The sequence below is a fragment of the Lontra canadensis genome, unplaced genomic scaffold, assembly GCF_010015895.1.
Source record: "Lontra canadensis isolate GAN:19392208 unplaced genomic scaffold, GSC_riverotter_1.0 scaffold25, whole genome shotgun sequence".
NCBI lineage: Eukaryota > Metazoa > Chordata > Mammalia > Carnivora > Mustelidae > Lontra > Lontra canadensis.
Window position 1 is genome coordinate 10930506 of NW_022631019.1, and position 15547 is coordinate 10946052.

The 15547-nt window shown below is 53.0% G+C and overlaps 1 protein-coding gene across 2 annotated transcripts in view; it reads left to right on the forward strand.

The window, feature by feature from the left end:
- PLEKHM2 (pleckstrin homology and RUN domain containing M2) overlaps window positions 1–15547 on the forward strand; it is a 50349-nt gene that overhangs the window by 13009 nt on the left and 21793 nt on the right. Inside the window, exons 2-7 of one of the 2 annotated variants that reach the window (XM_032863493.1) lie at window positions 9701–9807; window positions 10137–10246; window positions 10782–10881; window positions 11412–11499; window positions 12307–12493; window positions 13822–13881. In XM_032863493.1, coding sequence (XP_032719384.1) covers window positions 9701–9807; window positions 10137–10246; window positions 10782–10881; window positions 11412–11499; window positions 12307–12493; window positions 13822–13881 — 652 coding nt within the window. The remainder of the gene's footprint in view (window positions 1–9700; window positions 9808–10136; window positions 10247–10781; window positions 10882–11411; window positions 11500–12306; window positions 12494–13821; window positions 13882–15547) is intronic. The other variant, XM_032863494.1, reaches the window with a different exon arrangement.

Here is a 15547-nt window from a genome sequence, read left to right on the forward strand (position 1 = left end):
CCCTTGGGGTTGACTGACCAGGGAGAGAGAAGGAAGGACGCCTGTGACCGTCTTTATTTTCCTCGGGCCATTTATAATGTTTCATAGACATCTTTGAGTTAACCTATCAGGGACCAGTTCTGGAAGGCTTTCTCGGGACCAGCCGCAGAAATAGAAAACGTCTCTCGGTTATGGGTGCATAAGAGAGAGAAGACGCAGAAGGCCGGCTGCAGCTCAGAGCAGAGCATGGGACTAGCCCTAATTAAAATGTCCTGAGTCAGGCATTTCTTGGCTTGCTGGCGTGCGCCACCCACATTTCCCAGCAGTCACGGGGGCTGGCACGGCCTCGTGATGGCCGGTCTTCCCAGGGTGCTCGGCCTGCCCGCCGTCCCCCGGCTTTGAGAGGGTGGGTGGGCTGAGCCCAGCACTCCCCTGTGCTGGTGCCTGGGTGCACCCCAAGAATCAGGAGCGGGGAAAGGCAAGCAGCTTAGCTGATCTGGGGTGTGGTCTGGCAACATGCCTGACTTAGAGGACTTTAGGGAGACTGTGGCTTAAAAAAAATTACTCTAAATCTTAATCCCTCTCTTCATTCTCAGCTGACCTTGCTTGTTTTTATTTATTTTTATTTTTTTAATTTAAATTTTAGTTAACATACAGGGCAATGTTGGTTTCAGGAGAATTCAGTGATTCATCCCTTATGTACAACACGCAGTGGTCATCACAACCTCCTCTAATGCCCTTCAGCCGTCTAGCTCCTCCCCCACCCGCCTCCCTCCAGCAACCCTAAGTTTGTTCTCTATCGTTAAGGACCTTGCTTATTTTAAAATTTCCTTCTTATGGGAACAGTTCATCCTGCCACCTTCCAGCACACCAGCCCACCTGCATCTGGGTTCCCATCCCTGCCACCCTTCCCTGGGGCAGTGGCTGCTATCCTGTCTTTCCTGTTGGAGGACGCCTCTCCTGCACTCCACTCCCATTTTCTTGCCGCTCTTGACAAGACTGGTCAAAGGAGTTTTCTGTATTAACGTCTCCTCCCCTCCCTCCTTCCATCCTTTCTCATCCTCCCCTCTTTCTTTCCTCCAACTAATAGTAGGCAGTAAGGTGAGCTGAGGTCTCTCCACAGCTCAACTGTACCCCTCTGTTACTTTTTTTTAAAGATTTTATTTATTTGACAGAGATCACAGGTAGGCAGAGAGGCAGGCAGAGAGAGAGAGGGGGGAAGCAGGCTCCCTGCCGAGCAGAGAGCTCGATATGGGGCTCAATCCCAGGACCCTGGAATCATGACCTGAGCCGAAGGCAGAGGCTTTAACCCACTGAGCCACCCAGACGCCCCCCTCTGTTATTTTTGAAGCAGATCCCACACATCCACAAATTTTTCTGTAAACATTGCTCAAAGGTGAAGATTCTTTTCTCACATAACCTAATACCACTATCACACCTTAAAATCTTTATTAAAAAAATTTATTTATTTTAGAGAGCATGCACGTGCAAGCAATGGAAGGAGCAGAGGGGGATGGAGAGGGAGGGGGAGATGATCCCGAGCAGAGTCTGCCCTGAGTGTGGGACTCCGTGTCACCACCCTCAGATCATGACCCTAGGCAAAACCAAGAGTCAGACGCTCAACCTGCTGAGCCACCCAGGCGCCCCATTCACATTGCTCGGGGTTCCCAGCACCCCCCTTTTCATGGGACTGTGACCCCGATGAAGGGATCATTCCTGGGGCATCTGGCTGGATCAGTTGAAGGAGCGTGGGACTCTTGATCTCAGGGTTGTGAGTTCAAGCCCCATGGTGGGTGTGGAGATTACTTAAGAAATTTTTAAAAAACAAAAGTCTTAAAAAAAAAAAAAAAGACCATTCCCTCCCTTGGGAAGCTTTCTTCACTTGGCTTCTGGAGCACTCACAGTCCAGATTTTCTACCCGCCTCTTGGTTGTACCTTCCCAGTCTAAAGCAGTGATCCTCAGGCCAGGCTGGACATTGGAATTACCTGGAGAGCGTTAAAAAATGCTGGTCCTTGGGCTCCACTTCCAAAGTTTCTGCTTTAATTGATCTGGGAAGGTGCCTGGGCATTATTCTTTTCCTTCTATTTCCAAGTGGTTCTATTTTGCAGACTGGGTGAGGACCCCCGGTCTCACATTGGCGTGCCGTGGCTCAGTACTTAGGAGCCGTGCTTCCCGCCCTCCTGGGGTGACTCGTCTGATTCCACGGCTTTAAATACCTCTCCCTGAGCTCCAGACCCATTTACGCAGCCGTCTGCTTGACATCTCCACGTAGACATCTGAGCCGTGTTTTGAACTTACTATGTCCAGAGCAGAATTCCCCCTGACCTGGAAATGGCACCCCCATGCAGTTGCTCAGACCGAAAACCTTAGAATCGTCCTGGCACCTTCCTTGCTCTCATACCTCACATCTAATCCATAAATAAATCTCTGGGGCACCACCTTCACATGAGATCTTAAACCTGACCCTTTCCCACTTCTGCCACTACAGCCAGCTCCAAGCCTCCACTATCCATCTGCAGCCAGTCTCCCTGCCCCCACCATGGCTTCCCGGAGTCTGTGTATACACAGCAGCCTTGTAATGTATATATTAAACTATGGTAAGTCCCTGTTTTCAGCCTCCCATAACTTCCCATCAAACTGGTAATAAAATATGAAGTTCTTATTATGGCCCGTATGACCCGAAGTGGCCCTTGGCTGCCCTCTGACCTCATCTTAAACCACTCATATCATCACGTCCTGAGCTTCAGTCACACCTGTCTCCTTACTGTTGCCCCTGCCTCAGGACCTTTGCACCTACTGCCCCTCTAACAAGAATAACTCCTCCCCCAGTCATTTCCTCAGTGAGATCTTCTCAGACCCCATATTTATAACAGAGTCCCTAGACCCTGCATTTTCCTTTAAAAAAATTTTTTTTAATTTTCCTTTTTTTATAACCTTTTTACTCCTGAACATGATGTTATGTATATGCACAGAGTTATCTCCATCTGCCACCAGAATGTAAGTTTTACAAGGGCAAGGACTTCTGTGTAAGATGATTATCTGATATACACATAGTAGGTTCACAGGAGATAATTGTTGAAATACATGAATCTTCAAGGCTTGGACCTTCCCTCTGGTCACTGCTGAACTGCTTTGGGCAAGAGACACCTCTCAGCCCAGCCCGTCACAGGTGTGCACGCCTTGCCACCTCTTCTCAAGGTTCTAGATCTAAAGGTCAGCAAACTTCTTTTGTAAATGGCCAGATAACATTTTAGGTTCCTTGGGCCACACAGTGTCTCTGGCATCTACTCAATGCTACCAGCATTGCACAAAAGCTGCTCTGCATGCCAAGCTGCTCAGTTGGAAGAGCACGTGACTCTTGATCTCTCGAGGACATGAGTTCAAGCCCTTGGCTGGGTGTAGAGATTACTTAGGAAAAAAAAGGCAGCCATAGATAATACAGAAATACATGACATGGCTGTGTTCCAATAAAACTTTATTTATAAAAATAGGAGGCAAACCCACTGGCCATAGTTTGGTGGCCCCTGCTCTGACATTTTCCACCTTTCTCCCAAATCTATGTAGACAGAAAGGAAATACTCAGAACTACTTGGGAATCTCATGAACAGGATGAATTTCTTCCCAGAAGTGGGAAAGATCGCTTCCTGGAGCAACTGTGGCACGCTTCCTCACCGCTGGGAAGATGCCAATGTGGAGCAAAAGCATGGCGAGAATCAGAGGCAAACTTTCTTCTTAAAAAAGGTTGCAGTGGCATTTCTCCTTGGTCCATCTTCCAAGAAGAAGAGCTCCTGCAGGAGACGCTGAGCTCATTTCCACCCCCTGGTGAAAAAGCTTAGTTCTGTGGCTTGAAAAAAAGAGACCGCACTGCTCTTTCTTGGGTTCTCCTGCAGCACATTAGATAAAAGCGTGACTTTTTTTTTTTTTTTTTTTTTTTAGAGCTTGACATTTTATACACATTATTCATTCAGGGATCTTGAGCCCGGATGGAGGGAGTCTGGCTCTGCCACTTACTAGCTCTGTGACCTACTTTATGCAATTGCTGTGGTGATTGCACAGTGTTGGTAAAGTGTGTCATCATCACGGGATAAAAACAGTGCCCTTACAGCAGCCTATATAGGGAGGATACCATTGCTAAGCCCATTTCACAGATGCAGACACTGAGTTTAGGGAGGTGAAAGCACTTGCCCAGCCTCACGCGGTGAGTGAACAGCAGAGCCCATACCCAGATCCAGGTTGTCTGACCCCAGAACCCATACTCTTACCCACTCTGCACTTCCCGATGTCTGTAATAAGCACTTGATAAAAGCGGGTGCTCACCCTACCTGGCGTCAGCTCCAGCAGCAAGTGTCGCGCGTGATGAGGAGTCCTTGGGAAGACAGGTTGGAAACTGCTTCAGGCCGACCTAAACGTTCATTATCCTCATTCCCTGCATTCTGTTGCCCCAGAGCCCTTGTTGATGGGATGTTTGCTTCCTTCCCACTCCCCAGTTCTTTCCAAGCCTGCCGCTCTTAAGGGCGTGGTGAGGGGCTCCTAGCCATGGCTTCTCCACAGTGAAGGGAGAATTCGTCGCTGTTCCCCTTTATGTCGTGTTCTGCTGACCCAGCTCCCCAAGTCTGAGCTTGAGTCGTCGACACAGCTCCTGAAGTTCTTTGTCATAGGTTCATAAACATTCCCTTTCTCCTTCCTCCTCCTCTCAGGAACTGAGCCGGGCTGCAGCACTGATCAAGAACACCTTCTCCCCTGAGATCACGGGAAAATCTTTTTTTTTTAAGGTTTTATTTATTTATTTGACAGACACAGCGAGAGAGGGGACACAAGCAAGGAAAGTGAGAGAGGGAGAAGCAGGCTTCCCGCTGAGCAGGGAGCCTGACTCGGGGCTCGATCCCAGGACCCCGGGATCATGCCCTGAGCCAAAGACAGACACTTAATGACTGAGCCCCCCAGGCTGCCCCAGATCATGGCATATTTTTATCAAGCTGCCGTGAAAAGGTGTTCAAAGAGTGGGTTTTGGAATCCCCGCGAGCAAACCAGTGAGCAGAATGGTCGTTCTCGAGAGCAGAGCACTTATTTGCCTCTGCTGTTAGGGTCAGCCAAGTGCTGTGTTACTGGTTCCTGGTTACTGGTTACTGGTGACTAGTTCCCTAAGAATATGGGTTTGGGGCACCTGGGTGGCTCGGTTGGTTGAGCGTCAGACTCTTGATTTTGGCTCAGGTCATGATCTCAAGGTCCTGGGATCGAGCCCTGTGTCAGGCTCCGCACTCAGTGGGGAGTTTGCTTGAGATTCTCTTTGCCTCCCCCATTCACGGTCTCTCTCTCCCTCTCTCTCTCTCTCTCAAATAAATAAATCTTTTTTTAAGAAGATTTTTATTTATTTATTTGAGAGAGAGCAGGAGGTGGGTGGGGGCAGAGGGAGAGGCAGAAGCAGGCTCTCCACTGAGCAGGGAGCCCAATATGAGGCTCTATCCCAGGACCCCAGGATCATGACCTGAGCTGAAGGCAGTTACTTAGCCAACTGAGCTACACAGGCGCCCCTAAATAAATAAATCTTTAAAAAAATTGGTCTCATTGTTCTTAATAAGCTTGGCTAACATTTACTGAATGCTTGATGCTTACCAGAACGTATGTTAAGCCTTTTGCGTGCTTTGTATCATTCCGTTCCCCAAAATCGCACCATCCAATAGGACTTCCACAAGGTGGAATGTTCTACAGTGCACTGTCCTGTCCAGTAGCCATTCAACCACCTGGGGCTATGGAACATCTGAGATGTGGCTAGTGCCACTGAAGAACTGAATTGTTAATTGTGTCTAATTTTAAGTAATTTAAATGTGACTAGTCCCATGAAGCTAGCGGCTGCCATCCTGGACCGCTCAGCTCTCTCCCATTTTACAGCAAAAATGAGAGTTTGGACAGTTGCGCAGTTTGCCAAAGGCGTTCCACTCCATTGTAGCCGAACCAAGCTTTGCACCCCCATGTCCTGCCCACGGCCCCCACTTCTCGCCACCGTGTTACATGCTCTTTCTGTTGTACTTTCTGCGGGAGTGGTTCCCTGGTTGGCAGACCGTTCCCTAAATCGTAGTGCACTCATGAACGCAGCCCACCTTGCAGTCAGTGTGCGAGACCCGCCGGAAGAAAGCTGTGGAACTCGCCAAATGACAGAAAAGAAGACATGCTTAAATGCAGAAAAATTCCATGTCCTGGTCGAGAAGACTTATTGTTGTAAAGATACTGTGTCCCCCCTCCCTCCCGCCGCCGCCCAGATCATCTCTGGACTCAGTATAATTCTACTCCAAATCCAAAAAGGAACTGTATTTAAATTTGATTCTAAAAGATTGTGCCAGAATAGTCAAAACAGCTTTGAAAAACAATAGTCGGCGGGGGGTGGATTTCTTCTGCCCATATCAAAATGATGAATAAAGTGAAAATAAAAACCAGAGACTGCGTCAGGAATAGGCAGTGGGCTGGCTAAAATAGTCTAGATAGGTGACATACGGATTCACCAGTCAGTGACCATTAATAAACGTGGAAATGAGTTCTCCACCCACAAAGTAATAAGGCTCAATCCTGACCTCACGCCACATGTAAAGTGAAGGTCTAAACGCAAAAAAAGAAACCAAAAAAGTCCAAAAGCGATAGAGGAATAGAAGTACTTTTGCAATGTTGACCTGGGGATGATAGGAAGCCATGAGGGGCCAGGCTGACAGATCTGACTACCTAAAACACCAGACGTTTCTCCATGGGACAAAAAAACACTATAAGCAAAATTTAAAGGTCAGTTGACACGGGGCAAGAATAATACATAGTTCAAGGCAACACACGGGATTAAATCCTCCACCAGCAAAGCGTTCGGGCAGACTAGATGGAAGACGGAGCAGATTGAACCGGCAGCTCACGGGAAAAGAAACAGAGGTGGTAGGAACGGCTAAGAATGTTCGGCTGGATGGCTGGATGGCTCAGTCAGGGAAGCATCTGCCTTAGGCTCAGGTCGTGATCCCAAGGTCCAGCTTCGCGTTGCGCTCCCTGCTCTGCAGGAAGCCTGCTTCTCCCTCTACCACTCCCCCTGCTCTCTATCTCTTACTAATAAATACATACATCTTTAAAAAAAAAAAAAAAAAAAGGAATGCTCAGCTGCACTGGTGATGAGAGAAATCTAATTTAGAATGACCAGGTTCCTGGGCGTCTGGCCGGCTCAGTGGGAGGAGCACGAGACTCCTGATCTCGGGCTTGTAAGTTCCCAGCCCCACGTTAGGCATAGAGGGTACTTAAAATAAAATCTTAAAAAAAAAAAAAAAAAACAATTAGGTACTGTTTTTTACCAGTTGGACTGCCAAGAATTAGACTCATTATACCAGGGTTAGCCAGCACCGTGAGAGTGATCCAGCATTTTAAAAGGTCTGCAGGTCCGTTGTAAGCACTCACCGCACAGACATACCCACACGTAGGCCCATGGGGGTTCGCTGCGGTATCGTGCGGCATCAGAGAAGTGGAGACAGCAGCCGTTAGCTAACAGCGTCCTATTTTAGTGTGTCGTGTGGCCCTGGAAAAATGCAGTCGCTTGGTATGTAATGGTACGGAAATAGATGCTTCAGACGTTGTTAAGAAAAAGCACGTTTGGGAACAATGAGCATAGGGTGACCCGGTTTCGGTTTTTTAAAATTTTAAGTCTGCGTATGCAGGAAGCGTGTTGGGAGGGCACACGCTCGAGCCGTTGACAGTGGGGAACGGGGGGCCAGGAGGTCTTTCTACTTCACACACACTTCCATCTTGCTTGAGTTTTTATGGAGAGCAAATGTTGTTTTTGGAGTGATTGTTGTAACGGTCTCTTGAGTCGAGAACGGCATCTGAGCCCCAGCTCTGGCTCCCCTGACACTCGTAGTGAAGAGCTTAACCTCTACTGGTTTTTAACCCCCTTCTCTATTTAAACAAAACCAATGCAGTCTTATCACTCTTCCCTGTCTCTTGGGGGTTGTGGCAGGTGTGGCTACTTTTATAATCAAGAAAATGGGTGAAATTGCTTTCTTTCTTTCTTTCTTTCTTTCTTTCTTTCTTTCTTTTTTTAAGATTTTATTTAAGAGAGAGAGACACAGCAAGAGAGGGAACACAAGCAGGGGGAGTGGGAGAGGGAGAAGCAGGCTCCCCGCTGAGCAGGGAGCCCGACGCGGGGCTCGATCCCAGGACCCTGAGATCATGACCTGAGCTGAAGGCAGAGGCTTAACAACTGCGTCACCCAGGCATCCCCATTTTGCTTTCTTGATAAGGGAGTTCACCAGATCTTGAAATATCCTGCCAGCTCTATCATCTAAGACTCTCTGATCTCAGAAAGAAGAAGAAAATGCCGGATACCCATGTTGCCAGTACTGAAGTGAGCAAGACCACCTCTAGCCATCTCTGGGAGGGACTTGGGCCATTCGCCTGGGCTCCTGGCTTTCTTTTGCCTCCAGGAACCCTCCTCCCACGCCTGTTTTGCCCGCCTCGCCCGCCTCGCAGGAGGGAGGGCAGCCCCGCGGGACTGGGGTCTATCCCCGGCCAGCAGGGCTGCTGGGCTCACCCAGGGCCACGGGGAAGAGAGGCTATTTTTGTTGTGGGCCCTGAATGGCTGGCCTCTTGCCAGGCGCGCGTGCTTGCTGGTGTGGCAGATGCGGCCTGCTGCTGCCGTCTCGACCGCGGCCTCCAGAAAACACTTGAGAACACGTCAGTCCCGTGCCAAGCTTAGACTTGAGATGAGTGTTTTTGTATATCTGTCTCTCGTCTGGCCAGTAGAAGGGCAACAGCAGACCGGAGTGTGGCTAAAATGAAGCTGGAGAGACTTGTCTCCTAGGGCCCCTGCTTTCGCAGCCTGCGCTGTCCAGAGAGAGCCGCCCTCTCCTTCTGCGGCCTTCGCTCCGTGCTGCGGTTCATCTCGCCTGCCGCCCCCTTCCTGTTACCTGTCCAGACTGAAAACAGGTGTCCTTCTCGGTGTAGGGCTGGACAAGAGCCTGGCTTAGACCCCCACCCCTACCCAACCTTGTCCGTCTCCTTGGGCAAATCCAGGGTCCCACGTCAGCCCTTAGTGTGCGGAGGGCGCTCCAAGCAGGCGTGTTGTACGGCTCTGGAGCAGGGGACCATTTATACAGATAATACCTCGTAAATCCCTACACCCTTGGGGGTGTAGCACGGCTCAAGGCCTGGTGTCACCTGAGACCTGCACACAGATCCTGGCGTCAGGCTGTCACTGTGCAAAGCAGGCACTGGCCGCCTCTCGGGGGCCTGGGCTCTGAGGCTGCAGGGTGAGAGCTGGTGGTCTCCACGGTGATGTCATTGGACTGGTTGTCTTTCTTTTGTTTGTTTTTTCTTTTTAATACTTTCTTTTTTCTTTAATTTTTTAAAAATTTTAATAAATTTAAAAATTTATTTGACAGAGAGAGATCACAAGTAGGCAAAGAGGCAGGCAGCGGGTGGGGGAAGCAGGCTCCCCGCTGAGCAGGGAGCCCGATGCGGGCCTCATCCCATGACCTGAGCCAAAGGCAGAGGTTCAACCCACTGAGCCACCCAGGCGCCCCAGTATTTTATTTTTAAGTAATCTCTACATCCAGCATGGGGCTCGAAACTACAACCCTGAGATCAAGCGTCGTGCGCTCCGCGGACAGAGCTGGCCAGGCGCCCCTCGACCGGTGGTCTTAGCTGGCTGCTGTAGCCTGCCCCTTTATCCGTTTCTCACTTCGGGCGGATTCCTTTTCCTTCCAGTTGCAGAGTTACTTTGCAGCCTGTGAGGAGGAGACCCCCGCCATCCGGAACCACGACAAGGTCCTGCAGCGTCTGTGCGAGCACCTGGACCATGCCCTGCTGTACGGGTAAGGCAGAGGCGGCCTCCAGACAGACCCCAGGGCGCCCCTAGGCACGGCCCGGACCACGGGGAGCCTCTGTCTCAGCAGACAGAGATGTGCCCCACTCGGGGAGACCGCAGGCTGTCTGTAGCCGACCCCAGACACGGCCTCTGGACAGGTTCAGCGGCAGCCGGGCCTCTGGCATGAAGGCCCGGTGCCCGCCTCTGGGACCCTCGGGGAGCCCCTCACCCTCAGCCTGGAGCTTGTGCCCGACACGCAGGCCACTGGGCCGGTGGGCGGCAGTGTCCCAGGGTGGCCCCGTTTTGGTCCAGGCAGCCCCTGTCCTGTTTCCGCAGACTGCAAGACCTCTCGTCGGGCTACTGGGTGCTCGTGGTACATTTCACCCGGAGAGAGGCCGTCCGACAGATTGAGGTGCTGCAGCACGTGGCCACCAACCTGGGCCGCAGTGAGTAGTGCTGGGACGATGCCGCGGGGGCCGGGGGCTCAGGTGTGGCCTCAGGGCTGGCCCGGGAGGTGGATCCCCTGGTGCTGTCCCACGGCAGAGGGCCGTTCAGGGGCTGGCGCCCGACAGGTCACTGGAGCTTCAAGGGTGGGGGTCAGGGGAGTGGGGTGCTGAGGGGAACCCGACTCCTGTCGAGTCCCAGCCCGAGCCCGGAATGGGGAGCCTGGCTTCTCTCTCTGCACTGGGATCGCTGTGAGCCAGCAGCGTAGGTGCCCAGTCCTTAAGCTTCTCAGCCCTGCTGGAGGTCGCGACCTGCGCTCTCCGTTGCTGTTCCCTGGGCTGCCACCAGCTCAGGTCTGACTAGAAAACCACAGGTTCCAGGGGTCCCGGCCCTCCTGACAGGGGAGGGGGCAAGCAGAGCACTTGGTCCCTTCAGGGACTCTTGCTGTCCTTCCTGCCATCGCCCGGCCCAGAGAGCCGGCAGCCTGACCTTCCTTCCAGTTAACTTCCCCCCCCCACACCCCACCACTGTGTGCAGGCAGGGCATGGCTGTACCTGGCGCTCAACGAGAACTCCCTGGAGAGCTACCTGCGGCTGTTCCAGGAGAACCTGGGCCTCCTGCATAAGTACTACGTCAAGTGAGTGTCTGGAACGGTCTGTCTCTTGCAGCCCCAGAGCTCCCCTTGAACCTCGTCCCAAAGACTCTTGTCATAAGCAGACACCATGGTGTGCCGTGTCAGAGGCCCAGCCTGGCATGGCACGCGGCGGACACATCAGCGATGGCCAAAGGGCCCTCGGCACCTTGCCTCTGACGGCCCTGCCAGGAGTACGGGCGTCCCCGCTGCTCCGCCTCTGCCCGGTCCACTCCCCAGGCCTCAGACCTTACTAGCGCACTCAGCCTTGGCCGGGCTCCTGCAGGAACAAAGTGTTGGGGGCAGCTGCTAAGAGCTGGACAAGCCTTGTGCCGCGGGCCCCATGTCTGAGGACAGTGGCCGGGAAGTGCTGTGCGGCCCCAGAGCCAGGAGAACGGCAAAGGGGTGGCTGAAGGCAGCCCTTGCAAGCTGGGTGCCCTCCAGATGGTGGGGACGTCCCATGTCCAGTTTCAACACAGCTAGCCAGGGAGGTCGGGACTAAGCTGGTAACCATCGTCCCGCGTCGTGTCTTGCAGGAATGCCCTGGTCTGCAGTCACGATCACCTGACTCTCTTCCTGACCTTGGTGTCTGGGCTGGAGTTCATTCGATTTGACCTGGATCTGGTGAGACACGCGGCTCTCGCTGCCACTGGGGGGCGGCAGGCTGGGCGGGCTGGACGTGCGGTCCCACCCTCCTGGTCCGTCTCCGGGAGCCTATTGCTGTGATGGAGCCTGAGTGGCACCTTGTTAGTTCAGGGTCAGAACAGGAGAACGGGATGGAAGCGGGTGATCTTCTCGGCTTCCCTAAGCCAGAGGGCCTAGTTCAGGCGACTTCCTCCTGCCTCTGTCCGAACGGGATGACAAGCCACACGGCCTGGAGTATTTAGGGCTAGTGGACCCTCCTTTGTGTTTAGGACGTGAGTGTTTAGAAAGACAAGGCACATTCATCCCTGTGCCTCTTAGGATCCTACAAGGGCCTTCAACTCCTTGCTCTCTGGCCTCCCTTGCTGTCACGCGCTAGAGACGCGGGCCCCGAAAGGGCTAAGGAGGGTCCAGAGCGTCTCTAGAACTTGGGCTCATCAGCACCCAGCTGCCCTGTCCTAGTCCAGTCACCTTCCCGGGTCCCTACGCCAGCAGCACAGACCGTCTACCAACAAGCAGTCGGAACTGGAAAAAATGAGCCACTCCTATGGCCGAAGAGGTCAGAGGGGGGCTTGGCAGGCAGAGATGGGATCTGCCCTCTGTCTGCCTCGAGCCCAGAGCTTTGAGAGCCACAGCCGTTCACATGACTGCTTTCAGCAGCTTCTTTCCAAATTTTGTGCCTTTAGCCCACTGACTGCCCGAAGGAGAGCTGGCAGGGGAGGCCTGACGCAGGCAGGTCTCCTCTGGGGCCTCCCGCAGCCGAGCCTGCGCTCTGCTCTCTCATCTTAGGACGCCCCGTACTTGGACTTGGCCCCCTACATGCCCGACTACTACAAACCGCAGTACCTGCTAGACTTCGAAGACCGCCTCCCCAGCTCCGTGCAAGGCTCGGACAGCCTGTCCCTCAACTCCTTCAACTCCGTCACCTCCACCAACCTGGAGTGGGATGACAGCGCCATTGCCCCATCCAGTGAGGGTAAGCGCCCCACGGCTGGGGACCTGCCTCTGCTGTGGCCCGGGTGGTGAGGCCACTCACGCCTGCCTGGGTGACGTCTGTCTGAGCTCGTTGTGGTCTGACCAGGGAGTTTGGAAGTTCACTGGGGCCGACCATTTCCCAGGTCTCCGTTCATTTCCTCAGCATCTCTGTGGTGGGTAAAACACAGATTCTGGGGACAAAAAGCCAAAACGAGATCCTACGAATGTTAGACCCTTTTCCAGAAGGCTAGGGCCCTAGACCCGGGGCAGGGGTGGGCAGGGGGTTTTCTCAGTGAAGAGGGAGTAGCTGCGAGACCTGGAAACTTCTTGCCGCCTGCCTGGGGAGCTCGTCCTACTCTGATTCTAGGCAGAAAGAGACTGAGCAGCTCCTGGAAGGAGAAGAGAGGGCCAGCTGGGTCCGAAGAGGCGGGGAGACTTGCCCCCTGTTCTTAGGAGCCCATCCGGTTTCTGGGTCCCTCCTGAACTTGCTACTCTGTTAGCGTGATTGGTGCCCACATTCTTCTCAGCCAGAACCAAGACTGGAAAAGGTTGTCATCACATCTGTAGGTCACTTGTCGTTGGGATCCAACAGCTGATTGGAACAGCCTGGTTTCTTTCAAACCTTAGGCTTCTGTGTTCGTGTATAAAACTGGCCATTTCTCCACCTTCATGCATCCCCCATGGGAAAGGAGAGCTCTTCGTTTACTGTACCCAGCTTCACCTCCAGGGAAGGAGACCCCAAGCACAAGTGCGGCCCCCGGGCTCCCTGGAAGTACATTAGCATTGAGACCTTGGCCTTCCTCCTTCTTTGCGTCTGCTTGTGCCAAGGGCTCCTGAGGGCAGTTACTTCCAGCCTTGTTAGCAAGACTCGCATTGCCACTTGTACAAGCGGAAGGTGGCAGCTCAGTTTCCTTGACTTGGGCGTATGGGCTGCCTCTGAGAAGTCCGGGACTGGGTCCTGAGAGGGCAGCCAGGCCGCCTGCAGGCGGAGGTGTCCCTTTGAGCCCCCCCACCTCCGATGCTGGGTTCAGAGGCAAAGAAGGCGAGGGATGGAAAAGGCTAGGTACAGGGTGCCCACATTCTTCTTAGCCAGAACCAGGTCCTGGGGTTGGAAAGGGTTGCCCCCCGAGGTTGTTCCCAGCTGGCTAGAGGCTCCCAGGCCAGTGAGGGAGCTGAGAAGCATTATAAGATTCCCAGGCTGTTAGAGAAAATGCAGAAAGTTTAACTTTTCCTCTTGTTTTCTCCCCATGTCTCCCACCCTGCCGTCCCTACCCTCCCTGTCTTCCACTACCTGTTTCTAATCTTCAGTTTTATCCCTCGTTTTTATAGATTATGATTTTGGAGATGTGTTTCCAGCAGTGCCGTCTGTACCCAGCACAGACTGGGAAGGTGGGACAGAGTCCGCTGTTACCCTCTTCTCCTGTTTTGCTATGTTTCCATGCCAAGCTTGCTGCATGATTCGAAATCAGCTCGTTATTTATAATAATAATGTCAATGATTATAATAAAGCCAAGTTTGGTGTTCTAATAGATGGAATTCTGCAGTAGGAGAACTTGACCTCTAGATCCAGGCAAAGCCCCTTCTCCTAGTGCAGGACTCCTGCCTTTGTGCAGTGGCTGCATAGAGTCACCAAGTGACTGCATTTCAGGGACACATGGCTCACCCTTCCCAATTCCAGTGCCAGTGGAAACACCAGAATGTGCATAGGGAACCTCCGGCTCATGGGGCACTAGTGGCCTGGCCCAGCAGCAGAGGCTTGTTCTGGAAAGTGTGGGTCGAACCTGTGGATCGCAAGCTCCTTTAGGTCAGATGTGCTCTTGTGTCAGAAGCAAGAGTAAAGGCAGAGGGCTCGGTTCCTGCAGTCCAGTCTGGGCTTCCTCTCCGGTGTGCATCTTGGAAAGAGCCTGAGGGCCCGATGGGCAAAATGGCCCAGGCAGAGCTGAAACCTCTTATGGGAAGATTGTCTTTGAGGTTTTCAGGCAGATTTCAATAAAATCCGTCCGCCCTCCCACCTGTCCACTAGGTGGCAGCCGTGCCTGGACATTCTCCTGCCCATGATGCCACTTCTGGGCTTCTAGAAACCCATGGGGCTCTTCCTCATGTTCCCGTGATGACTCAAAGCACAGGGCATGTTTCAGAGAGGGTTACTGCTTCCTGCCTAGATTGGAGGCCATAACCCCCCCCCCCAATTAAAGAGCCTCCTGCCCTGTGGGTGGCTGGGCCAGGTGGGAGCAGAGCGGGCAGCTCCGGAGGAAGGAGGTGCCGACTTCTCATCGGGCCAGAGGCAAAGGTGCCCTCTCCACTGCTCTGGAGCATCGGCCCCCTTCGTTATTAGTGCCGTAATCTCTGAGTAACGGATGACAGCTGATCTTTTTCCAACTAATGTATGAAATAGCTTAGTTGGAGGGAAATAAGACAGGGCATTGGGGGAAATTATGTCATCTGGCCAAGAAAGTAGCACTCAAGAGTGCCACAGGTTAGTTAAGATGAGCTCGAAATCCAGAATTCCATCATAACCTCATTTATCCTCTGAACCTCTCTTCTTGCAGTGCACATGCTGGGCATTGATTTTTCTCCCCCTCTGATTCTAACCACTAACGCCCTCGTGACCCAGCTCCTCACTGCCCTCTGCAGTCACCTGTCGGGCAGGGCCTGACCTCCCTCCTCAGCCCTTCGGAGCTCCCGGTGGCCTGAGAACTAACAGCTCGGGTTGCACTGCTTGCTGGGCTGAGCTGGGCTGGGCTGGGGCTGGGTGCCCGGGCAACGTGAGCTTCATCCCACCGGGATCTCCTGCTTTTCTGAGTTCCCAGGCCCGTTGAGGCAGGTCCCCTGGGGAAGCTCAGTCTTCTTCCCCCGGAGGAAAGCAGGATTTGGGGGCAGCTCCAAATTCGGGGCCCTGGGGTTGGGACTGAGGCGGCCTTCCATGGTCCTTGGCTCATTACAGAGCTGGCAGGGCAGCAGCCTGGACAGCCACCACGTCCCGGGCCCTGCTCACTCACTTCTCAGCACTCCTTCTGGATCTCTAGGGGCTGGAACAAGAACATACGGCTTTGTG